General features: G+C 46.1%; 1 protein-coding gene across 2 annotated transcripts in view; it reads right to left on the reverse strand.

Annotated features, from left to right (window-relative positions):
• MYO1A (myosin IA) overlaps positions 1–26,352 on the reverse strand; it is a 239,212-nt gene that overhangs the window by 163,413 nt on the left and 49,447 nt on the right. For both annotated transcript variants that reach the window (XM_069230771.1, XM_069230772.1), the window contains exons 4-6: positions 13,821–13,915; positions 11,971–12,075; positions 8,787–8,833 (exon numbers count right to left, since the gene is read on the reverse strand). In XM_069230771.1, coding sequence (XP_069086872.1) covers positions 8,787–8,833; positions 11,971–12,075; positions 13,821–13,915 — 247 coding nt within the window. The remainder of the gene's footprint in view (positions 1–8,786; positions 8,834–11,970; positions 12,076–13,820; positions 13,916–26,352) is intronic.

Raw genomic sequence — 26,352 nt, forward strand, 5'->3', positions numbered from 1 at the left:
AATACAGATAACAATTTACTGACCAAGGAGTTCTGTATGTCACATAGAACTTTGCTGGCAGTCATCGAGCCAGACATCTTCCTCCTTGCCAACTGCCTGATGGCTGTTTGCACCTTTTCGATTTGAATTGGTTCCTCAAGTTCATGCCATTGTAGTAGACTTATTGTAGGGGTGGGAATACCTCCCACCTACTCATACAGCCGGTTGGGGTCATTGTCCCCCAGTGCAGCATATTGCATTTATTAGTAGGTGACAAACGATTCTTAGATAGCCTCCTGGGTGTTAAGTACTACCGAATCATGGCCACTGATGGTGCCAATCAGAACTCTGATAGGGTCAGATTTCAACAGCCAGGCAAACATCCTGACTGCTTTGTCCCCTTCAGCATGCTTGCGCACCACAAACTCCCTATAGTCTCAACTACCCAATATATGAAGCAGGTCAGTGTGCTTTTTTGTTAAGCCAATTAGGATTTCCCTAGCATCTCAGCACTTCACCATTTGTTGCTCAGTTTGCTTACTCTCCCTCTCCACATCATGCTGCTCACCATGCAATATGCTCCTCACAAACCAGAAGGTCTTAATAAAGTGTTCACTTATGACAACCCTGAAGGCATCCCACTCAATCGGGCCATATGTAGCACACCCCTCATTATCAGCAAAGTACTGATCAATGTGTCTGCCTATTTGGTTGCTAAATAGGCCGTCCCATAGCGCCTCAGCTCTCTGCCTTCAGGTGGGAACCCTCACTGTACTCTTTCCCAAGGACACTTTCAATTTCAGAGGACTGTGGTCAAACAAGGTGCACCCCAGGTACTATGTGCCTAGCGTCCAAGGCCACATGGCCTGATTGTATAGACAATAATCAAGTCTACTGTGTAGCTGATGCATCGGGTAATGAAATGAGTACTCTCTGGCCTCAGGGTGCATGTGTCTCAAAATGTCCAATAACCGCATGTCTTCTAGTCAGTCTGTAAAGGGCTGCATGACCCTGAACCTGGAAGCACCTAGGAAAGGTGGCACAGATCGATCAGTCTCTATATTACCTATGAAATTGAAATCTCCCCTAGACACAAGAGACTCACAGGTCAGGCATCTACATCTGGGTGAGTGTCAAAAAATTCAGAATGCTGCATGTTACACCTGACTGCCTTAGGGTGGTCATCCCACAACTTTTTGCTTGCCTTCCTCCATTTTTCTGACACTGTTTTTGCTGGTTTTAGGACTCTGCGCACTTTAATACTGCTAACCTGTGCTAAAGTGCATGTGCTCTCTCTCCTAAACATGATAACACTGTTTCCTATTCAACTTGCATATTTAATTTACTTGTAAGTCCCTAGTAAAGTGCACTACATTTGCCCAGGGCCTGTAAATTAAATGCTACTAGTGGGCCTTGAGCACTGATTGTGCCACCCACATAAGAAGCCCCTTAACCAGGTCTCAGTCCTGGCATTGCAAGGCCTGTGTATGCAGTTTCACTGCCACTTCGTCTTGACATTAAATACTACTTGCCAAGCCTTAAACTCCCCTTTTTCTACATATAAGTCACCCCTAAGGAAGGCCCTAGGTAACCCATAGGGGAGGGTGCTATATATGTAAAAGACAGGACATGTACTTATGTGTTTTACATGTCCTGGTAGTGAAAAACTAATACATTTGTTTTCCACTACTGTGAGGCCTGCTCCTCTTATAGACTAGTTTTAGAACTGCCCTCGTATACTTTGAAGTGGTAGTTTCTGATCTGGAAGGAGTAGCCATGTCATATTTAGTATGGCCGGAATGGTAATAGGAAATCATGCTTACTGGTGAAGTTGGATTTAATATTACTATTTTAGAAATTCCACTTTTAGAAAGTGCGCATTTTTCTGCACTTACAACCATCTGTGCCTTTCAGCCTGTCTACAATCCACGTGTGGTTTGTGCTGGTTGACAGCTCTCCTTGTGCATTCCACCCAGACAACCACAAACACAGGACACTTACTCACATCTGCATTGATGTGCTTACTAAATGGGTCTTCCCGGGTAGGAAGGGTGGAGGGGCTCACACTTACATTTCAAAGGCCCCGGGCCTGCCCTCACACAAAGGACTGATAACACCCCACAAGGATCCTGGCAGACAGGACTGGGCTGAAAAGGGAACTTGTGCACTTCAAAATCACACTTTGAAGTTTCCCCCACTTCAAAGGCATTTTTGGGTATATAAACTGGGTCTCTGATCCCACCAAATCAGACGCTTCTGGACCTACACCTGCACTCTGTCAGAGGAACTGCCTGGCTACCCAAAGAACTCATCTAGACTGCTTTGCTGAGAAGGACTGCTGCCCTGCTTGTTGACCTGCTGTCCTGCTGGCCTTTGACTCTGCTGGAAGGACTCTGCCTTTATCCTGAAGTGCTCTCCAAGGGCTTGGATTGAACTTGCCTCCTATTTCTGAAGTCTCAGGGCAAACAAAGAATTCACCTCTCAAGAAAATCCTTGTGCGTTGAAAATCGACACAATGCCTGCACAAATTGCCGCAAAACCTGCATCGCGGGGGGAAATTGCTGCACCCTGTACCAGAATGACACAGCACCAACTTTTTGACGGAAAATTTGATGCAGTGCCTGCCTTGCGACAGAAAATTTGACGCATTGCCTACCGGATCGACACAGCGCCTGCTCCTTCTACCAGTGCAACAAGGATTTTCAATACATCATCCCTGGGTGTCAAAATATCCCCGCATCGCAGTGAGGAACGAAGGATGTATGCCTGAAAAACGAAGCAACTCCTTGCCGCGTGGAAAGAAACAAAGCAGCGTCTGTGTCGCCCTGTAAAATACAACGCAACACCTTATTTTTACACACATCTCCTCCTCTGGGGTCCCCTTACGCCGTTATTTTTTACGCATCCCAGGTATTGTGTTTTACAAAGAAACAACTCTTGATTTCTAAGGATTGAGGCTCTTTTAAACCTTTTAACAAAGATATTTCAATTTGTGCTTATTGGATTTTTGTCGTTTTGACATCATTTTATTCAGATAAACACTACCTTTTTTTCTAAACCGGTTTGGCATATTTCTGTGGTGTTTTCACTGTGGTACTGTGTGATTTATTGCACAAATACTTTACAAATTGCCTTCTAAGTTAAGCCTGACTGCTCAGTGCCAAACTACCAGAGGGTGGCCACAGGATAATTTGGATTGTGTTGTGACTTACCCTGACTAGGATTGTGGTCCCTATTTGGACAAGGGTGTATACCTCTGCCAACCAGAGACCCCATTTCTAACACTGCACATTTGGGGACTAAATCGCAATGACCAAGAGAAGCTCACGATCTAGGAGGCCCGCTGCCACCACATATCTGCCCCCTTGATCAATCTGAATATGCTGCACTATGAAGGGGACCCCCAACAGTGATCCACACCAGCACAACTCTTGCATACACTGAATAAGTGGTACAGTATAATTGACCCCTCCACCTTTTGGCTATTTTTCTAAGTTCAGAGCCAGTGAGGTGAGTCTCTCGCAGACAAGCAAAATGTGTGTGTCAGTGCTTCAAATAAGTGTCCCATATGTCTTCCAGGTAGTCAATCCCAGATATTCAAGGTTAGCAAATTATATTGTGCAGCCATGAATCAATCAGTATCCCACCAAATCAAAAAAGGTACAAGCCACCCAACCCAAGGAGCCAGGGGTCAGTGAGCATGTGGAGAATCACAATCCCATCTAGTAATTCTAACCATATACTGATGAGCATGGCCAACACTCAAACAATGCCAACTCCCGCCCCAGATACAGAACTTCAATGGCTCCCACAAGTGTAACCAGTGGTAGAAATACTTAACAAGCATTGGATCCATCGGTTATCCATAAGAGAAACAGATCTGAGGTGCATGGCAGTGTCCCATCCTATGCAGGCCTAATCCCAGGCCCCCATTAATTACTGCAAAAAAAAAAACTGTGTACCGCCCGTCCTATTTGCCCCGGCTCCTTATTGTGCAAGTAACTGAGAGCTTCACCACATTGCCCTGGACAGGAATCAAAGGAATGTCATTTTCAGCCCTCAGAGTGAGGAGAAGACCTTGAGGTCTGTACGATCCCAGTAGTTCTGCCTCATTCTCTACTCTGTTACTGTCAGAGTCACGGCCCAATGATGATAACTGACATGGGCTCACATTTTGTCACAAGACATCTGCTACTACCATCAATCTTGCTTCAGCCACATCCTCCATCATCAGGAGCCCATAAGGGGTCTCCTCGAGCAGCGTTTATGAGGACATCTTGCCTCCCAGGTATCAGATTCTAACCCCTATGGCCGGGGGCATATTGAGCCCTTTCATCTGTAGCCTGCCTCAAGCATCTCCAGGTGTAGAAAAAAAGAGGGAATTGCTGTTCTCCAAGATGTGTAGTTTGGCAGGGTACATTAAGACATACCATAGGTTCAGTGCATGCAGCTGTTTCTTGATTTCCCTGTATCTCAAGTGTGCTGCTGGACCTTATTGCTGTAGTCAGGATAGATGTTTACCATTAGACCATTCATGGAGCATGACCCCTTGGAGTGGGCCACTGGCAGTATTTTATCAACGTCCTGTTAATTCGATAGTTGGACTACAATTGGTCTGGGTGGTGCTCCTGGCTGAGGCAGACAGCCTGGCACTTTCAACAGAGTAAAATGTTAAAATCTTGCCCTGAAGCATCTCCTGGGACAGCCAGTTTTTAACGAACAGCTTGGTGATTGGCACTTCCCACCATTCCAGCGTCCCAATGATGCGCATACACTGGAAATCTGCCATCATTAAACCTCTGCAGAAAAAACAGGTAACAGATTCTGCTACTCTTCTAAACCTGCGACCCATTTCGCTACTTCAGGCTCTTGGCAGAATTATTGAAAAATCTGTAAACAGTCAACTGATAGTGTTTTTGGAAGAAGCGAACATTCTCCATTCTCGTCAGTCTGGTAACTGTCCTAGCCACTCCACAGATTCAGCTTTACTGGAAGTTGCCGATACTCTTAAGTTTACTTTAAATGCCGGGAAGAATACAGTGCTGATTATATTAGATCTGTCGGCTGCATTTGATACAGTTTCTCATGCCATCTTATTACAACATATCTAGAACGGTGGCATTTCGCATCTTTCCCTGGCATGGCTCAAATCATTTCTTTCAGACTGCAAACAAACAGTTGAATTAGGTCCTCATTCATTGGCTAAAAGACAGTCAATTCAGGAGTCCCTCAAGGCTCATCTTTGAGTCCTGTTTTATTCAACATTTACATGGCTCCAATAATCTCGCTGATGACATCATTCGGGATCAAAACTAAATCTTACGCTGATGACACACAGCTTATATTATCCTAGTCTTGGATAAAACCTCAACCAACTCAGAATCCAACTTCAAATGTTGGCTAAACCGAAGTTATCCGCTGGATGTAGCACAATCATTTAAAATGTAATACCGACAAGACAGAGATTATGTTACTAAAGAATAACAACCTCTTTGATCCTCAGCTATGGTGGCCAATTTCTGCCACCCTCCTTCAGCTGCGGTTGAAGTAGTAAAAAATTTAGGAATAAAATTTGATACTTCACTATCCTTCTGCCCTCAAGCCCTTGCCGTGGCAGGAATGTGTTTCAAGTTGATGAAATCTGTGAAAAAATGTTTTGACTTTCTGCCTGTGGCAGCAATAAAGACCTTGGCGGTTGCAATGATAACGTCTAGGCTTGGCTATTGCAACAGCTTATGCACTGGTGCCACCAAACAAATGATCCAGAGATTGCAGGTGGTACAAAATGCTGCGGCCAGGCTTGTGCTGAAACTTCCTCGCCGCTCTTCTGCGTCAGGTGTTTTGAAAGCCCTCCACTGTTTGCCTGTTCACAAGAAGGTTGTTTTTTAAATGTTGCTGCTTATTTTTAAAGCGTATAGAGCCCATGGTCCTAAGTATATTATTGCGAGATTCACACACTATATCACCAACTGGACCTGAAGATTTTCATCTGCCAACCTCCTTAGCCTCCTTTGTATAGACTTAAAACCAGAGGTGGAAAATCCTTTACAGTTATAGGGTCCAAAGCCTGGAACCAACTTCCCATGCCACTGAGACTCATTGACTCAGAAGCATGTTTCAGAAAACAGCTTAAGACATGGATTTTTAATACCCCTTAAGCTTTTTGTCAATCACTTATACATTAATCCTGTTTCCCCGTAGGCGGGTCACTTTCCATAAGCTTCCAAGCATTCTGCTCAACGCCAGGATGCTCCCTTGGGAGTGAAAGTTGTGCTTTATAAATGGCCATTCCATTCCATATTTTTGAGCCTTGATCATCCCTCAGCATCTTCAGCCCAAAACTTAAACACTTTGACCTCCTCCTGCAGGACCTTTAGTTGCATCTGTAATTTCTGGACTGATGGATGAAGAGGGGTTAGTGTTGACTCAGTGCTTGCAACCCTATCAACACTTGGCAATGTTGCCTGCAGCTGGGAGTTTCATAAATATCTGACTATAAGTGAGCATCCCTGCAAGGAAGATAAATATCATCCCAACAATGCTGGATTTAGGCATTGGTTAAGGCCCTGATTATATTTTAAGGCAAGCAAATTGTAAATTAACACGCTTTTATGTGTTCATTTTGCTCTGCTTGATTATAACTTTTTAGATTTTCCATGTCCAGAAACCTTCCAGCTGGTAATTCCGGCTGGAAAAATAGCACACGTTTTTTGCTGTAGGAGCAGCCAAGGCTTATTCTGAGTATTTATTTTCTGCTAGAGGGAGAATAATAATCTTCCCATTCCCTGCCCCACCCCACCCACTGGCACATGCACACATTTACCACCTATTCGGGGCAAGAGGTAAATAATATATGCCATAAACCCGCTTGCAATGGAGATCACTGTGTGGTGTACCACCAGACAAATAGGTTCAACTTTGTAAATCCCGATTCCATGGGATTTAACTCATATTTGCACAGTACTATGGCGATTTTATCAGGCAGTAACAGTGAAATACCATGCTGTCACTGTGATTTCAAGTGCTTTGCAACTCGTAGTGAGGGCCTAAGAGAGTTTCAGTTAAAGGCCTCATCTTAAGCATATCTTCTAAACACAAAAATAGTTAATGGAAATCATTTTCAGATTCAACATGATCTGTGGGAAAGGGTGTAAAAGAAATTCTCAAAAATAGTTTTGTCGAGTCCAATGTAGTGGGTGTTTTTCCAGGAAATGTGTGGCTGTTACTGTCAGCACTGTTTCATGGACTGATCCATAGTCCCAAGGAAACACTGCATTTGTGCCAGCAGCAATAGCACCAGCTCCGGCCTCTGATCTCTCAATTGGGGACCCGATGCACGGAGGTTGTTTCCATGAGTGTTTCATACTCCTGGTATTGAGGAGCAAGTCACTCCCAAGTCAGGGATAGGACATATTCACTTACAGAAAATACTGAGAGTCACGCCCTAAAAATCATCTTGTAGAGAATACACCAGTATCATGATACCTGCTGCCACACATTTCTACCACTTGGTGAGATAAAAAGGGTTTGTGGAAAGTGATCTGATTTGCAATGCAAATTATTTTTTCACTGTGAAGTCCGCCAATGGTGTAAACTGAGCCATAAACTGCAACATCATAAGTGGAAGGACAAACGCTGTGATATCGTCTGACGGGATTTTGGAAAAACACATCAGTGTTGACCCATTCCCCGGCAGGGCTATAGTCAACTGCATCACTTAGGGGAAAGGAAAGGCATGTAGGACAGCATGGTGCCTAAAGTGGTGAGCCACACTGCCCTGAAGGAAGGATGACCTTTACACAACATTGAATGACCTTTGCAGCAGGGTCAGGAGACATGCCTTGATGTTACCAAGTCTGGCAGCAGCCTCCTGGACACCAGCTTGCAGGACTAACACCTTCGGCTGCAGGCATCATGTACAAGAGTGACATAGAAAGATGGAAGCCAGACTCAACAGAGGTGGGAATATGTCACCATGACGGCAAATGAACCAGAATGTCCCGGCCGCTTGGCAGACACTGAACAAACAACAAACTGGCAAATATGGTGCATGTCCACATCCATGCGTTGGGAACAAGTGAAACAACATGAGACATGCGAACAAGGAGTCCATGTAGAAGGTTAAAGTGATGGCCAGTGCACAACACAACTCAAGGACACACAGAAGCCAAGGCCAGAAAAGCCAAAAATGATAACATCAAAGCCAAGCGGGACAAAGCAAGATGCAGGCAAACTTGATACAGCTGAAGTCGCTTCGGTCACAGTAGCTTAGACCTGTATCAGGGCAACCCAGCTGACTTCCCCCGCTGTAAAAGCGATGTAAAAGACTCTTTAAGTCCAATGGTAACTAACTGGTCATAGGCAAAGATTACTTTTTCAGATGAAAAAGATCAAGAATGAACCACCAATCAACGTGCAGAAACGTTTGCCTGCATGGAGCGATCCCGCAGACAGGGACACACGCTGTATCTTATCATTTAAAGATATCAGCGTTGAAAGAAAATGATTACTAAAATGTTATTCGCATAAGTTTATGTTGAGTCTTAAAGTTTTGGTGGATCTGTTTTCATTGTTTTAACTGGTGATATGACGGGGTCTCGAGCTTGACATAGTTTAGAACAGCAGATTACAATTGGGCATGGCTGCCAGGTCATGCAGGCTTCTATGGAGGGTGGGCGGTGGTGAGCGAGTCACATAATGTCATTTCCACATCAAAGTTATGTGTTATCTCATCCAAGTGGCCACAGAAGCTGCTTTCTGCATTCACAGCAAGAACATGATCACAGCTGTTTTTCAGCCTTACTCACAAATCTGGAGGAGTTGTCGTTCCGAAGAGTTTTTGCGTTTCCAAAAGCTGGATGGGAAACAAAAGACAAAAACATCAGTCAGTAAAAAGTGGTGCTATTCTTGGGCCAATTGACAAAAACTATAACATTAGGGTAGTTAACTGAAGAAGAGATGTCATTTTCTAAATGTTTATACATGTGTAAAAACAATGTGAACAATTCTGTTGATATGCCAATAAAAGATTGTAACCACCGTGACATGCAGAATAAGAAAAATCCTTTTTATCACCCACCTACCCCTTCCCAACCGTGCTCCGTCTTATCAAAAGATTTCACCACGGTTTGAGGGCGTGTGCAGGAGCTGGGCTAAAAGAGTGCCTAATTTGTGCTTGTTGTTTCCGGTGCTGAGCACCGGCACTTATTTTTGAGGGCCGGGGTTTATTCTTATGCCTCAAGCATTTGCTGCGAGCAAAAGACACATATGGGAAAGATGAAAGAAGGAAAAACTAAAAAGCGTCATAAAGGGAGAAAGTAGAAAGTTGCAGGAGGAGCTGAAGGGGCAGGGGTGGCTGTAAATGGATTGAAAAGGCCCGAGATGGCTTCAGTATTCAGTGCTGGCAGATTTAATTGCAGCAGCCTCGTGTTTTAGAGGAGGGCTTTGAGCACCTGCACCTCTTTATTTACAAATTAAGCACTGGGTAAAACAGTTTTCACTGAAGAACAACCAGCTTTCACATTTACTACAGACTCTTTCTGCTAGACCAGAGGTAACCGCATCAGATCTAATTGTGAAAGAAATCTGTGCATTTTCAGCCACATAGCACCGTGCGAATGATACGGCGAGGGGAAGGGGCAAAATGGCAAGACACATTCACACTGGGCCACGTTACCTGGCGGAGTGGTGGGAGGATATTAATTAATGAGATGTCAGTACCCATGCAAAATGTGTCTCTCCTCACCCCGACCCACCTACAGTAAGGTAGAACGAGAAACATTGTTGAAAGTTTATACTGTGGCCTCAGAAGGGGAAAGCCTTTCTGACAAAGAAAATAGATCTGTTTTAAATTGTTTGATAGAAGTTGTTTTGCACTGTTTTGTTACTACGTTTAAACAACATTTAGTTGAGAAGGACGTAGCAGCTATACGAAACAAGCACTGGTAAAGCCAATTGGTCTCACCTATGCAAAAGCTATTTGCTTTGTCAATGTGTTTTAAGCCATGGCATAGCTAAAAGTTAGGAATTAAAGTGCTACGATACGGCCAGAGGGTGGGGTGAAAGAGGTAGGCAACAATGGGGGAGGAGGTCAGGACGGGCAAACAACAATATGGGGAGGGTGGAGAGGTATAGCGCAAGCAAAGACAAAGCACAGGAGGTGAGGAGGAAGGGGAAGCAATGTCAGGGAAGAGGGTCAGGAGGAAGAGGGAATACATTAAGCAACAATGCTAGAGCTGGGAGTGAGACAGGGCAAGCAACAACAACAGGATAACAAGCGGGTGAGGGGAGGAGGATAGGACAAGAAAGCACACCAGGTCAACAGTGCGGGGGTGGCGAGGGATGGGCCAAGCAACTAGGAGGAAGACGACACGGGGAGGAGAGGAGAGGTGATGGCCTGTAAACACCTGCACTCTTTGTGAGTGCTGCAAGTAGAAGAAAAAAGTTGCCCAAGCCACAAAGTGCGAGCAGCGGAACAACATTCAAAAAGAAAGGAAGCAGTACATGGGCCACGCTCCAAGGGATGTAGAAACACATGAAGAGGAAGTGAAGCTGGCACACGCTGACCAAACAGAAGCCAGGAAATGAGTGACTTGAAGCCAACCATAGGTAATCAAGGGGCTCTAAGCTCCTTTTCAGCTAACAAATGTCCCAAAAGCAACAGTGAGCAAAAGCTGTCTCCGATGAGACTTAAAATGAAGGTAGCCATGAGAAGGCCATAAAGTCAAGACTTGTTTTGGAATGTAAAACGTTGTTGTATTTTACCAGTATATAACTTTTTTTCCATTGTTAAGGACAAAAGTCCAACTTTGGATCGTTATATGGCGGTATTGTGCATGCTTGGGCATACTGAAAATTTCACTAGTGACTATAAAGATGTATTCATTACCAGTTCATGATGTTTGGCGTCCAACAAGACGTTAAGAAATATCAATTAGAGGTGTTACATTTGTAAGTACATGTGAGATAAACGGTCGTGGTGAGGGTTTGTGAGAGAAAAATTAGGATGCGGAAAGAACAAGGCCGGACTGGTCCTAGCGGGCATCAGGCACTTTCCCAGGAGGCTGAAGGGGTGGGGGCCAGTTTTGTTACTGGAGGGCAGTTTTGCAATGGTGCTGCATTATCACCCCTAGTAATAAAAGCAGCAATCCAGCATAATCCACTCACTTTCATTTCAAGCCTCTGGGGGGGGCAGTTCTTACAAAATTTGGGAGGGCTGCTTTGGGTTCCCAGTCCGGCCCTTGAAAGGAAACAAAATAGCTCCCACTTGTAAAAAAAAGCCCTCAGAGAAGCAACTAGCAAAATGTAGACGAGCAGAGGGAGGCGGAAGAAGCTTGTTTTTAGTGTGGTATGTTCGGTCACTGAGTGAAGGCAAGCCGTGGCCGGTTTAGAATTGACATATGATTGGCTGTTCTGCAACCCCTGAGATTAGCGTGAACACCAACTACGTTTCAACAAGATTGTTCAACAGACAGCGAGATTAGCAAAAGCACAACTTGATGACCAAGGCAGGTGGGACTTGGTGTTTCTAATACAGTGGTTAATTTAGAAATAAAAACGTGCCATGCCCAAAATTCTACTCCGAAACACACAGCTGCTGCATTTAAGTGTGTGAACACGAATACTGTGGCAGCGTTATCCTGAAGTCATCTCAGGCCTCTTTAATCCTTTTACAGTCACTTCCAGCGCCTTCAGCTCACTCTTGCAGCTTTCTGCTTCCTCCTTTTGTTGCGCTTTTCCGTATTTCTTTGCTCTGTCTTTCTCATATGTCTTTTTTGTTCACTGTAAATGCCTGCTGCAGAAAAATAAATGCCGAAATCACTGGTCTAATCGAGTTAAGTTGATACCAGCTCCAAAAGGGCCTTTATTCTACCTGAGACACGCCCTTCCATTTTGTCATTCCAGAAAGAGGAGCCGCAGTCACCGACTGCGCTCACTGCTAAACCTGAGGTGCCCCGCTGCTCCCCTCCCGCGCCGACCTACGCATCTTACCCTCCAGCACGGGGTTCGACTGCAGCAGCTGTTCCTTCACTTGGTTCACCTCCGCTCCCTTGTTGCACACAGCCGCCACGTACGACATCACCAGCTTACTGGCCTCTGCAAACAAAGCAACATCAGCTTATCAGACAACCTGGCGGCCTAAGCAGCAGTGTCACGTTTCATTTCCACAGATACCGAATTTTGGAATTGTGAACATGACTGACCACAATAACGGGCTTTTTTGACATTTGGTCAGTCTTACACTTGATAGGAGTCTTTTTTAATAACATAACAGCATTAAATACCAGTGCTCAGTGGCGTAGCGTGGGTTGTCAGCACCCGGGGCAAGGCAAGTAATTTGCGCCCCCTAACCCGGGGCAAGGCAAGTAATTTGCGCCCCCTAACCCGTGGATTTTAGCACTCGAATCTCTTCCAAGATGTTGCGCCCGGTGCGACAGGCCCCCCCTGCACTCCCCACGCTACGCCACTGCCAGTGCTTATTCTGTATTAAAATATACCAAAAGCAGCAGCGAGGGTAAGTAGCCCAGTTTCACAACATCACACTGGCAGTGGAAGAGACAACAATACTTTTAGATCCCAAAGTGGCTAATTAAAGGACATCATGTGTCCTCTGACCGCAGTAAGTGACCACTGCACATTTTTTTAAACAATATTCACAGAAACCTTATAAATGCACAATGCTGGCAATCCATGGATGGAAATGGATACAAACAGCAAGCTATGAAACCTAGCAAACACAGGGGGGGGGGCGGGGGGGGGAAGGGGAGGGGTGCTTGGGGTTGTTTGTGCGTGTGTTAGTGTCAGGTAGGATGAATCATCGGGGCTTGTATAGCAATGGGGTTGAGATGTGACCTACTAGCTAAATTGAAGACATTGGAGGTAACATACCTGAATTCTAATCATGGATTGCCATATTATCCTAAGTATACATATTTCTTTAACTCCTGTGCCCCCTGAGCCAAAAATTACGTTAAGTAGAACCACGAATACGTTATACACCAATATTGAGGGGCACGTGAAAATATGCAGTTACCGTAACAGTGTCACTGTTTAACCTGCCACATTGGCGGCAATTATTTAGATGTAAATGTGACGTTAAGGTGGCATTCCCCACGTGCCATATTCACAAAGTGGTGCAATGCAAGCATTGCACCACTTTGTAAAGCCTTGCGCCACATTATGCCTGCGCCAGGGGCGTTCCCCCGTTAGGGGCCCTGAAAAAATGACACAAGGAAATCTATTAGATTTTCTTGCGCCATTTTTTTCGGCACTTTTAACGCCTGCCCAGAGCAGGTATTAAAAGGGGGCATACCATTATTTAGTGCCAACATTTTGGCACAACTCTTGCAGAGTACATCAATAGCGTCACATAAAATGACGCTATTGCCCCCTACCCTGCGCCATGGTGCGACATATTTGAAATATTTGAAATATGGCGCACACATTGTGGCGGTAGGGGGACGCTAAGGGGCGAAAGTAAAGTTGCGCTGCACGGGGCACAGCGCCAGTTTCCATAAATCTGCCCCCTGGACTCTTATTAGTTCCCCGATGGTGTGTGCAGGTCAGAGATGTAAAACTTGGGTGTTTCTAAAAATCTCCAATCTGGTTTGAAGCACTACACACATGCTACACATACAATACATTGCAATGTACTTGGGCAAGATACCAAGACTGTCATAACATCTCTCAGCTGCGGCTGAGACAGAAGTCTATACACGTACTCCAGTGATATTACTACGGCCAGGGTATTTTCAAGAGTTAATGTGTGCACAGGCTCTTGTCACTTGTGCCAAATGAGAAGGTGTTCAAGCAGTCTGGTCCTATGCCTAGAGACACCTCACCTGTTTTTCCTGCACCGCTCTCTCCCGTGATGAGAATGCACTGGTCTTGGTCCTTGTCTCTCAGCGACTGGTAGGCCTCATCAGCGATTGCGTAACTATGGAGGAAGAAGAAGAGGTAAGCATTGTTACGGACATGCTTTGGTGATTTACATCAGTGGTTCCCAATCTTTTGACTTCTGTGGACCCTCACTTTATCATTACTGGAGCCCCGGGACCCCCAATGAATCTTTATTGGAATCTGGGGAACCCCACTGAGTCATTACTGAAAGGTGTGGATCTAATCTATTAATATTATGTAATTTTCTAAGCAGTCGCAGACATCCGGAGGAGATTTCGCAGACCTCCAGGGATCCCCGGATCACTGGTTGGGCACCACTGATTTTGGTAACCTACCTTGAGCCGGACTGGCCCATGGAGGAATGGTGATGGATATGTATATGCCATGCCTCCACTGCACATTAACATGAAATTATGAGTTCTCTCTGCTGTTCTTGCAAGTGTCCCCATTGGACATTTTAAATATCGGCAAGTCTGCAACTGACACTAAAAGTTGATACCACAGTGCAGTCTAGGATATGTACCCCAGCTTTCCGGATCAACAGTTCCCCTTGCGAGGCCAATCCTTTCATAAGGTGACACCTCACTGGAAGGACCTAATTAGAGGAAAGCTGTTCCTCGGGGGAGGAACCGGATCTTCCGCTCGTCCCTCCCACGAGACACAGCTACCTTAATGAGTAGGCAAACTGCAGAGGAAGTAGCTATTTGGTGAGCACAGCGTGCAAGACAAACATCCCGTAACTGACTCATTTTGTCCAGAGGAGATGTACACACTACCGGGACAGGGCGGAAGATTGTTAGCATGGATACCACAGAGTCGGTGTTTATTCCTTTCATCAGCAAGTGTAGATACGTGGGCTAGTATCAGCAGTAACGGCATTAGTGTTGTTCTTAAAAGAATAATTATTTATAGTATTTTTGTTGCTAGAGGTAGGTAGCAAAACTAGCCATATTTGTATTACACTTAGAGAAAGTATCAATGTTAACACTAGTATTAATTTTGTATCAGTATGGGTAATACACCTGTGACTGCCATTCTTATTACGGTAACAATAATTATTAATAGTGCAGCAGTAAGAATAGCATTGATTAGTTATTATTATTATTATAGTAATTGGCAGCATTAGTATTGTTTGTGATTGATTCACTATTAATGTTATTATGATTACTACTCCTCCTACCACTACTAACAGTGTAATAATAATTTATTGTATTCAGTGTGCATTTGTAACGTGTTCACGCAAATAGATGTGTTGACGTGTCAATGTAATGACTGTAGTGTTGACGCCGGAAATGCTAAACACTACCAGGAGAGATCTGAGAGGGGGGTTTGAAGCCCTACCCCTCCACGGGAGGTGCAAGATGGATTGCACCATGACGGAGTAGGGGAGGGCATAAAAGCAGGAGAGCCAAGGCGGGAAGTTAGAGTGGAGCAGTGTGTGTTTAAAATAAAGACGTATTGTTAAACGCACAAGACGACTCTTCGTGTTTATTTAGCAGCGCGCTTGCTGTGTAGCGCGACCCAACATTTGGCGACGGGAGTGAGCAGAACTCCGCGTGAAGCAGCGCCACCAATTTACACCCGACACTGCCCGGACCCGATCCTGAAGACTGCCGCCTGCTCTCACCTCGAGTACGCTGCCGAATCCAGGTGAGCCCGTCATCCCCAGAGGCCGCCGGACACCTGACACGGGAGCGTGCCCGACGCTGCCCTGCCACACCTCTGTCCCCGGTCTGCGGCCTGCCCGTTTCTGCAGCCGCAGAAGGCCGCGTCCTTGCTGCCTGGCGACCGCGCGCCTACTGGAGGAGGCACTCCCTCTACAGGCCGCACACGGAGGAGCTTTGGCACGTGTCAGGTGAGAAGCCCTGACACACCCTCAGTGCCGTTCAGCTCCGAAACGCTCCGCTGCGCAAATCTGCATTTCAAGCTGCCACGCACGGGCCCTGTGCGTTTCCACAGGCAGCACTGAGCCCCCAGGCGCCCGCTGCGCCGATCTGCACAAAAGAGAGCATTATCCTAGAAGGGCACGAACTTTGATAACACAAAAAAAAAACAAAGGAAGACAAGCCAAACCTTCAGGACAGAACAAGTGCACTGCGCAAACCCCTTGCAAAAAAAAAAAAAAAAACCCGCTGTGAATAGGACATTACCCGCATCACTGCACACGCAAGCATGGCTGGCATACCGCCTCTAGAGCCCTTCACAGTTACAGGCGCACCCCCCACCCAAGCAGCAAGGTGGAAAGTCTGGGTGGAGCACCTAGAAACATACTTTGAGGCGTTGGGCATACAAGCAGAAAGGAAGAGACCCCTCCTTCTCCACATCGGTGGAGCGGACATACACAAAATCTTCAAGTCAGTTACGGAAGCAAGGCCGTCAACGTACAAAACTCTAAAAGGGGCAATTACAGCACATTTTGAACCTTATGCGAACCCGGACTACGAAAGATTCCTCCTGCGCCAAGCCCGACAGGTGACCGATGAGTCAGTCGACGTTTTCTATGCCAGGCTCAGAGAACTAGCTAGTACCTGCACACTGCCTCACGAGGATGACGAAATCAGGGCACAGTTCATTCAAGGTTGCTCATCATCGAAGCTTAGAGAACGCGTCCTGCAACAACCGAACATGCAGATGAAAGACATCCTCACACTGGGACGGTCGCAGGAACTGTCGCGGGCCCGAGCAGCGCATATGGAGGAAGCCCCCGCAGCCCAGCCAAAGGCAGAAACAGCCAACGCAGTAACAACTGATGCAGTGCAACAAAAAGACTCTTACAAAGGGAGACCCAAAGGCAGAGCATGCAAATGGTGCGTAGGCCCAGCACCACACCCAACAACCTGCCCGGCATGGGGCAAAATATGCAGTGCCTGCGGAAAACTAAACCACTTTGCGAAAGTGTGCATATCTGCACCGAAACAGACAACCACGGCTTCCAGGAAAACGGTCAAAATGGTTTAAACCACTTGGGACCCAGACTCAGAGAGCGACAGGGACAATGAATCCCACGTGGTGCACATCATACACACTATCGGGGGCCGCTGTTTTCCCACCTGCCAATTCAGGATCCAAGGGTCACACATATCGGCGCTGGTAGACACTGGAGCCTCAATAAATCTGATGGCCATGGACATATATAACAACCTGCCCAAGCTGTTGCCACCACTAAGACCCACCAACGTGCAAGTGTTCGCCTTCGGAAACAGCTGCCCTCTAGAAATAGCAGGAACTTTCACCACTGAGATCTCCCATGAGGACACTGGAAAAGCCACAAAAGTCTACGTCTCAAAGGATGGCACTGGATTCCTCTTAGGCTGCCAAACGGCCCAAGACCTAGAACTGGTGCATTTTGCTTTCAGCATACATGCACACGCACTACTCCACCTCACACAAGAGTTCAAGACTCTATTTGAAGGCATCGGCTGCCTGAAAGGACCCCCGCTGCGGCTTCACATCGACGAATCCGTCACACTGACAGCACTCAGACACCGCCGCGTTGCCTTCCACCTCCGCCCCAAAGTGGAACTCCACATGCTGGAACAAGCAGGGATCATTGAAAGAGTCACGGGCTCCACACCGTGGGTGTCCCAATCGTGGTCGCAAAGAAGCCCAAGCAACCCGACGCAGTCCGGATATGCGTGGACATGCGCATGCCCAATCTGGCAATAAAACGAGAACGCCACCTCACCCCAACGATCGACGACATCCTGAGTGAGTTAACAGGATCCTGCTGGTTCTCTAAGGTGGACCTTCGGTCGGGTTACCACCAGATCATGTTACACCCCGAGTCGAGGCCCATTACCACTTTTTCCACTCACAATGGGTTGTGGCGATATAAAAGACTTAACTTCGGCGTATCAAGTGCTGCAGAAGTCTTCCAACATGTCATCAAGGAAGTCCTGCATGGCCTCCCAGGAGTGTTGAACGTAAGTGACGACATCCTAGTCCACGCACCAAACATCGAAACACATCTCAAACGACTGCGAGCTGTCTTCGCTAGACTACAAACAAAGGGCCTGACACTCCACAAGGACAAATGCGATTTCCTCAAAGAGGAAATCTGTTTCTTTGGGTATCGTTTCTCGAAGCAAGGAGCGGACCAGACCCCCAGAAGGTCAAGGACATCCAGGAAGCCCCAGCGCCGACAACAGTCACAGGAATAAGAAGCTTTCTGGGAATGGTCACATACTGCGGGCGATTTATGAAAAATGTAGCTGACATCACAGGACCCCTGAGGAAACTCACACAATCCAACCAACCATGGGTGTGGGGTGAAGAGCAAGAAGCTGCCTTCCAGGCCACCAAGGAAGCACTCTCAGCCGACACCACACTGGTGTTCTTCGACCCCCAGCGACACTCACAGCTGGTAGTCGACGCAAGCCCCACTGGTTTAGGAGCAGTGCTAGTACAAAAACAGGACTGCAGAGAGTGGGCTCCCATTGCTTTTGCTAGCCGTACACTAACACCCACAGAGCAAAGGTACTCGCAAATTGAACGTGAAGCCATCGCCATCCACTGGGGGTACCGCCACTTTCACCTATACCTTTATGGCAACTCTTTCTCGGTCGTGACTGACCACAAGCCCCTGCTGCCCCTGTTCAAAGGATCATCCTCCAAGCCACCTCCAAGAATCGAGAAATGGATCCTGCAATTGCAGGAATACGATTTCACGGTCATATACCACCCTGGCACAAAGAACCCAGAGGATTTTCTGTCCAGACACGCACGCCCAGCCACGTCACAGGAAGTGAAGGAAGCCCAGGAAACAGAGGAGTATGTGAGGTTGGTAGTGGAACGAGCACGACTGCTACCCATACCACTCAGCGAAGTGGTGAAGGCGACCAAACAAGATGAATGTCTACAACTAGCCATAGTAGCCACCCGCACAGGGGAATGGAGACCTCTACAGAGGCCAGATTAGTTCTGCATGCCACAAGCCCAAGCTCGTCTACATGCCTTATTCAATGTGCGGCAAGAGCTGTCTGTAAGCGAAGAAGGCTGTCTGCTCAGAGGACTCCGCCTCGTGTTGCCGTCTAGCCTCACAAACAGAGCAGTGGCCCTGGCCCACGGGGCACACCAGGGAATCGTCAAATCCAAAGCCCGTCTCAGGAGCAAAATCTGGTTCCCGGGTCTTGACAAACTAGTGGAGGACACAATTCAAAAGTGCAATGTCTGCCAAGCCAGTGGCAACCCCGACCCCCCAGCGCCCATCATAACGGAGCAAGGCCCTACGGCACCGTGGCAAAGAGTGAGTGCAGACTTTGGGCACCTGCCTGACGGCTCACACATGATCATAGTGGTGGATGACTACTCTCGATATCCTGAGGTGGAGATAGTGCAGTCAACCTCAGCACACATTGTCATCCCCAAATTCGAGAAGCTCATGGCCACTCACGGGTTTTTCGGAGAGATACGCACAGACAATGGACCCCCATTTAACAGCCATGAGTGGGAAGAGTTCCTAGCGTCAATGAACACAAAGCACAGACGCATCACACCCCGATGGCCGCAAGCAAATGGCGAAGTGGAAAGGTTCGTGAGGACCCTCAACAAAGTCATCCGCATAGCGGTGGCGGAAGCAGAAAACACGGAAAGAGCGATCTATGCATTCCTGAGGGAATACAGAGTGACACTGCACGCCACCACAGGTGTCACTCCCAGTCAACTCTGTTTCGGTAGAACAGTAGTGGACGCCATCCCGCACCACCCGTCCTGGGCAGTGAGTACCCCACCACCCAACAAGTCAACAGCCAGGAGGAACGCTGCAAACACGTACGCCTCCCAGAAAAGGAGAGCCAGACAAAAAAGGATGCGAATAGGAGATACGGTGTTGGTAAAAGACCGTCACCCAGGTAGCAAGTTCCGCCTACATTTTGAAATAAGACCATGGACAGTAACCGCCGTAAAAGGCACAATGGTGACAGCCCAAAGAGGACCAGAAGTGGTAACCCGAAATGTGGCGTTATTCAAGCGGCTGACCCCACAGACACCCTGCGGAGAGGACAGAAGCAGTACTGAGACGAGGGCCGAGTCGGACACAGAGCCCGACGATTGGGGCACCGCGCCAGGGGAACCGAGGCACAGCCTGGAGCGTCTGGAAGATCGACTGTCACCGGAACGAGGACAAGCCCGAAAGACAGGAACCGAAACACCCGACCCCAATGAAGAAGGAGCCCAAGCATCGGGGCGATCCGGCAGACACAACCCAGGTCCATCACGGCGATACGCTGATTTTGCAGGTGACTGATCGCACAGACGTTTTGCTCAAGCAGAGCCACGAGTACATTGGTAGTCACAGAGTTTGAGACATTTAAGAAAAGAAAGGTTCTGTTAAAAGTTTTGGTTATCACCTTTTCCCCCGTTGGGGAGGGATGTAGTGTTGACGCCGGAAATGGTCAACACTACCAGGAGAGATCTGAGAGGGGGGTTTGAAGCCCTACCCCTTCACGGGAGGTGCAAGATGGATTGCACCATGACGGAGTAGGGGAGGGCATAAAAGCAGGAGAGCCAAGGCGGGAAGTTAGAGTGGAGAAGGGTGTGTATAAAAAAAAGACGTATTGTTAAATGCACAAAACGACTCTTCGTGTTTATTTAGCAGCGCGCTTGCTGTGTAGCGCGACCCAACAATGACCACTGGTAACCATTTTTTAAATATTACGTTAGCAGTATCAATCTATTTTAATTTGCATCAGCATTGCTATTAAACATGCTATTAGCAGTATCTGTATTATTAGTAGTATTAGGTTGAGGATTCGTTTTTATTGCACTGTTTTCATTCATATTACTTATATTATACGCACAAGTATAATTATGGTTTCTTTATTTAGGTGTCTTGTAGTGCTAAATATAACCCTAAAGCCACTTCATGTCACTTAGAGACACTGAAAGCATGCCATAACATAGCAGTACCCAGACAAACATTGTGAGCTAAATGTATTATTTTTTAGTATTAGCAGCATTATCAAAAGTAATATTAGCAATACTGTTAATATAATGAATAGTATAGCATCACTAGTATTGTATTACCATTGATGTTGCTATTACTATTTCTACTATCCGTTTCTAGTGGACTGGTTAGATGTGCAGTGGATGTGGCGATGATATAAATGACCAGTGGGTGATGAGGCCATAATGATAAATCATAAAGAAAGAACGATTCCAGAGAATGTACACATCCCAGTCACGTGATTAAGGGATCATGGACAGCATAGTGTTGGAGGGGATGGAGAAGGCAGTGTATCGCCTGTTTTGATTCTGCACTTGGTATGTACCCAGCGCGCAACGGCCAATAGGCGGAAAGCGCTGCAGAGGGTCAGGTGATGTGGGCTGGGCTGGGGCTGCCGGCCGGTAACCCAGGATATTGTACTGGCCTATTGGCAGCACAGAAAAAAAAAACTTCTGCATGTATTTATTTTTCTGTCTTTTAACTGATTCCCTTGCCGAGCCCTTTCATGGCTTAATCGCGCATCCTTGCATGGCAATGGCGATGAGATGAGCTAGAAGGTAGGAGGTTGGTATGGAGTTAAGGCACCTCGTCCTCCAGGAATAAACAAAAGGGTTACTGAAAAGTGCACAAAAAAAGAAAGGGAATAAGCTCCATTCACAATGGGCATTGCTTCCTTTGCACAGCTTGTTTTCAATATCAATTTGTAGAATAATCGGATGCATGCCTTGTATTTCCCATTTCCGTCTTCGTTAGCTTTAATAATCATTTAGGGATTAAGTAGATTACTTGAAAATAATTGAGGTTCGATTTATGCTTGTATTAACTATTTAAACCTTTTATTTCAAGCAAGAATAAATACTAGCCTTTGTTGAGGTTCCTGGTTTTACTTTATTGGAATTTTCTTAAAAATACCATCCATTTTACTAACAGATTGGGCGGGTGGCACTCCTAAGAAAAAACACATCATGGAGGGAAAACTGAATGTCAATGGGGCAGAACCATTGAGACAAAGTATGAAACTGGTGGAGCAAGAAGAGAGTCAAGTGGAGAAATTATGTTTGAGGAGCAGAACCAACTATAATGAGTAATAGAGGAAAAGAGGAAGGCGAGAGAAGGGCGTATATTAGAGGGGAGTGAGCCACCAAATTAAACAGGGAGGGCAGACCCAGAGCCCAAAGGTCTGGCTGGGATCTTGGAGTCTGTGGATGCGCTGAGCCCTGAAAAAAAATTGGGGTATTAATCATATAGCAAACATCATGTAAATCACGATAAAGTATCTTCAAAATTCCAAAAAGTGTCTTTCTTTAACATGTGGAAGCTTTTACATTATAGGGCACAGCCCAGCAATGCAGAGAAAACTACCTGTAAAATGTGATAGTTTTGTACAACTGGTAGTCTGAACTTGTATTTGAAAGTGCTTTCAGACACAAATAATAAAGCAAAAGATTTTGGCGAAATAAAATATTTATCTAAGATAACATGATTTAATGGGGCAAGCCACAACTTATCCATGGTTTCTGTTTTCATCTTACACAAATCAGCTAGTAAATGGGTGTCTATTTGCCTTTCCTTATGTTTAGGCTTTGTTTTTACCTCTTAGTGCATTTTTCTGCAGTTTTTTAAAAAAAGCGCAAACCCTACCCGAAGGTATTGGGGAGCATTCATTGTTTATATGTACAGCGAGTTGAAGTGATTTACCCAGAATCCTATATTTACCTAGAATTCCAGGATGTTGAACCAACGCTGAGTCCCAAATCTGGTTCTCAGTTTGACACTCTAACCGTAACGCCACATACTGGGTGGAGGAAGACAGGCAGAAGCAACAAGAAAGCTCAGCTTGGTATGGGCTCAAGGTTCCATCAGGACCCTGAGCTGAGCCAGGCTCCAGTCTTGAGTGTGGTTTCAGCTTTCAGTGGCTCGCCTACCTCTAGTGTTGGATGGGCAGAACCAGTGACAGAAGATGAGAGGCTTGGGAGAGGTGAGAGTTAAAGAGTAGGACATCAAAGGGAGCGGTGGATATAGGGGAGTTTAGAACAAGCAAAAACAAATAAATAGATGTAGGAGTGGCGGAATCAGTAAGAGAAGAGAAGCTGTTGGGAGGAGAAAGATAGATGGAGAAAAGGGGAGACGAGATGTGGATGTAAGAGGGACAGAACCAGCATGAGAAGGAAAGAGGCTCGGTGGAGTGAAGCCATGGGAATACTCTTGATCAGTGGTTCACAACCTTTGGTCCCTAAACCCAAAGATCTTATGCCTCACTACCAGACAGCGCCAGTAGGGAATGGTAGCAAGGCCATGATAGGTCCCAGGATTATCCACAGCAGAGCTGTGCCAGAGAGGAGATCAGTTCCTATCTGTGCCTCGTCTTTCCCACTCCCTTCCCTTCCTGTTGCAAGTGTTGTTGGCTGAGTGTCACTTTGTTTATAATGAATTTACACATTTTTTAAATAAAAATTTGTATTTTGGATTGTTTCATTTAAGCATGCTAGATTACTTCACTGCACCGAGTGGCCTGCATTGGATTTGACAACACCCCGACCAAAGTGACAGTTTTATTAGTGACCCAAGAGCAAAGTCAGCTGTTTTGTGCCTTTTGTATAAACCTTTGCTGTTATAGATTGGACAACATTATTGTCTACTAAGCAATATACAATTGCACCCGGAACTGATTTATTTCAAGGTGCTCTCAAATGTTATGCTTATGGAGGAGGCACAAAGAAGACAATAAATTGCCTGTGTCACATGGTTTGGTCAACCTGCGAAGCTGGGTTTGAAACCCGTTTCTATAGTGTACATTGTGTAACTATAACACTGCATGCCTATGACATTTTTAATCTTCTGCTTTTTTAATATTCATCTTAGAGGCAAGTCAGATGTCTTGTTCCTCCTTTATAAGGTCTTTATTATTGTAATGTCTGGAGCAACATTATGGTTTATTAAACCATATGTAAGAAAGGATTTTGTACAGTCAGCACCCCGAACTGAATTATCTCAAGGTGCGCTTAACTGTGATAATGGAAAAGGAGTAACAATGAAGAAAAGCCATTTTCAGGGTCTCACAGTTTGGTCAAGTGGGAAACCAGACTCTGTTTGTCAGGGCATCACGAATGGTTTTGTCTTGAGCCCCACTAAAGCTTCTGAGGAGACTGGATTGCTTACACAATTGGTGATGTAGAAGTACTGATTTTTCCTGCAAAACTGCAGTGCAACAAAATAAAATATTTCTATAAGTTAAGGAATAACTCCCTTAAACACACCTTATGTACATGTTATCATTCCCTGCACACCCGAAAGTCGTGCACAATAGAAAATCGAATTTCTTCTCTGATGCATCAGCAGAGCGAACATGGGCTGAAGCACTGACAAACCGGGGAAGCCCTATGCACTAGTCCCATTACAGGCATAGAGTGTGATCACAACAAAGGGGAAAACAGCAGTTACTTTGCAGACCATCCTCTACTCTGCGCAAGATGAGAGAGTGGTCGCACTCCATGAACCCTTAAGCTTGCCTGCACCAGTGATTCAGACGACAGCTCACTTGCAATTGGTGGTGACACAGACACCACATTGGTAGTGCAGATGAGACTAGTGGATGTAGCTGAGGACCTAAGCAAAACAATATCAGACCATTGCCTCTTCCTCGTTACTTTAGTCTGTGATATGTTGCCCATAAGCATTTCCACATGAAAAGTGATGGCGGCAGAGCTGCAAGATGCAGCTTTCCATGGGACTGTGAGCTAAAGTGGACTATTATAGATAAAATGGAGAGAAATCAAGGATTGTGCTAACAGACTAGGAAGCATTAAGGGCCATATTTATACTTTTTGACGCAAAACTGCACTAACGCAGTTTTGCGTCAAAAAAATTAGCGCCGGCTAACGCCATTCTGAAGCACCATGCGGGCACCGTATTTAATCAATGACGTTAGCCGGCGTTAGCCGCCGGCGCTGCCTGGTGTGCGTGAAAAAAAACGACGTACACCAGGCAGCGCCGGCGTAGGGGGATATGGAGCTTGGGCGCCAAAAAATGGGGCAAGTCAGGTTGAGGCAAATTTTTCGCCTCAACCCGATTTGCGCCATTTTTTTCGACTCCCAACCCCCATAGAAATGACTCCTGTCTTAGCAAAGACAGGAGTCATGCCCCCTTGCCCAATGGCCATGCCCAGGGGACTTCTGTCCCCTGGGCATGGTCATTGGGCATAGTGGCATGTAGGGGGGCACAAATCAGGCCCCCCTATGCCACAAATTTGTTTTTAAAAAAGTACTTACCGGAACTTACCTTAATGTCCCTGGGATGGGTCCCTCCAGCCTTGGGTGTCCTCCTGGGGTGGGCAAGGGTGACAGGGGGTGTCCCTGGGGGCATGGGAGGGCACCTCTGGGCTCCTTCCGAGCCCACAGGTCCCTTAACGCCTGCCTTGTCCAGGCGATAAAAAACGGCGCAAAAGCGGCCGTACGTCATTTTTTTTGACCCGCCCACTCCCGGGCGTGAATTTTGCCCGGGAGTGTAAATACGGCGCACATGACTCGGAGTAAATTTTTTAGACGGGAACGCCTACCTTGCATATCATTAACGCAAAGTAGGTGTCCACGCTAAAAAATGACGCAAACTCCATGGACTTTGGCGCTAGACGCGTCTAACGCCAAAGTATAAATATGGAGTTAGTTTTGCGTCGGAATTGCGTAAAAAAAAAACGACGCAATTCCGGCGCAGAGTATAAATATGCCCCTAAGTGCTATCATTTGTCACAAATTTTTAATGAAACTAGAATTAGACCCAGAAATGTCACTCTATATTATTCCATACCTCTTTTATGCGTAGTTAAATACATTTACCTTTGTTCTGCTAAAAGTCCCTAAATGACAGGCATAATCTTCAATTTGTTCCCAGCATGCATTAAAATGCACTATCTGCCATGTATTGTCCATAAAATTACCCCTAAACACATTACTACTACAGTAACTATGACAAGGAAGAGATGTGGCATTAAGGCTGGAGCTGCTGAGCTGCCGACGTTGGAACTGGGGTACCAGGTTTGAGTCTTGGCATCGCTTAACATCCTGTGATTCTGGGCAAATCACAATCTCCCTGTACCTACAGAAAATGAGTGTGGCCTTGTGTACTATAAATGGTGATGATGCAAAGCACTCTAATGCCTTTAAGTTGGGTCTGCACTCTATAAAACTGCAAAAAAATAAGGGGCTCAACCACAAGCTATTTTAAGCCTGAGGCTTCGCCTCTAGCGTTTGACATGTCGGCCTCTCCCGAAATTTGGGTCTAGTTGCACCCCTGGGTGCTAGCCAACCTTTAGAACAGGGTGTAGAGGGTTAAGTACTAGCCAGCAAAGGGAGCTTATAAGGTAATTTGGCAAAAGTGTTGTATTCTCATTCCTGATAATTTGGAGAATATACATAAGCCAATAGAAGGGATCAGAAGGTAGTAGGTAGGTTGTATGAGATGTCAGCACCAGGCCTATAGGAATAGTGTTTGACTGGGAAGCTGGGGTACTTACCTTTCAGAAACAGCACTTGCAG

This window comes from Pleurodeles waltl, chromosome 4_2 (genome assembly GCF_031143425.1).
Source record: "Pleurodeles waltl isolate 20211129_DDA chromosome 4_2, aPleWal1.hap1.20221129, whole genome shotgun sequence".
In the NCBI taxonomy this organism is placed as follows: Eukaryota; Metazoa; Chordata; class Amphibia; order Caudata; family Salamandridae; genus Pleurodeles; species Pleurodeles waltl.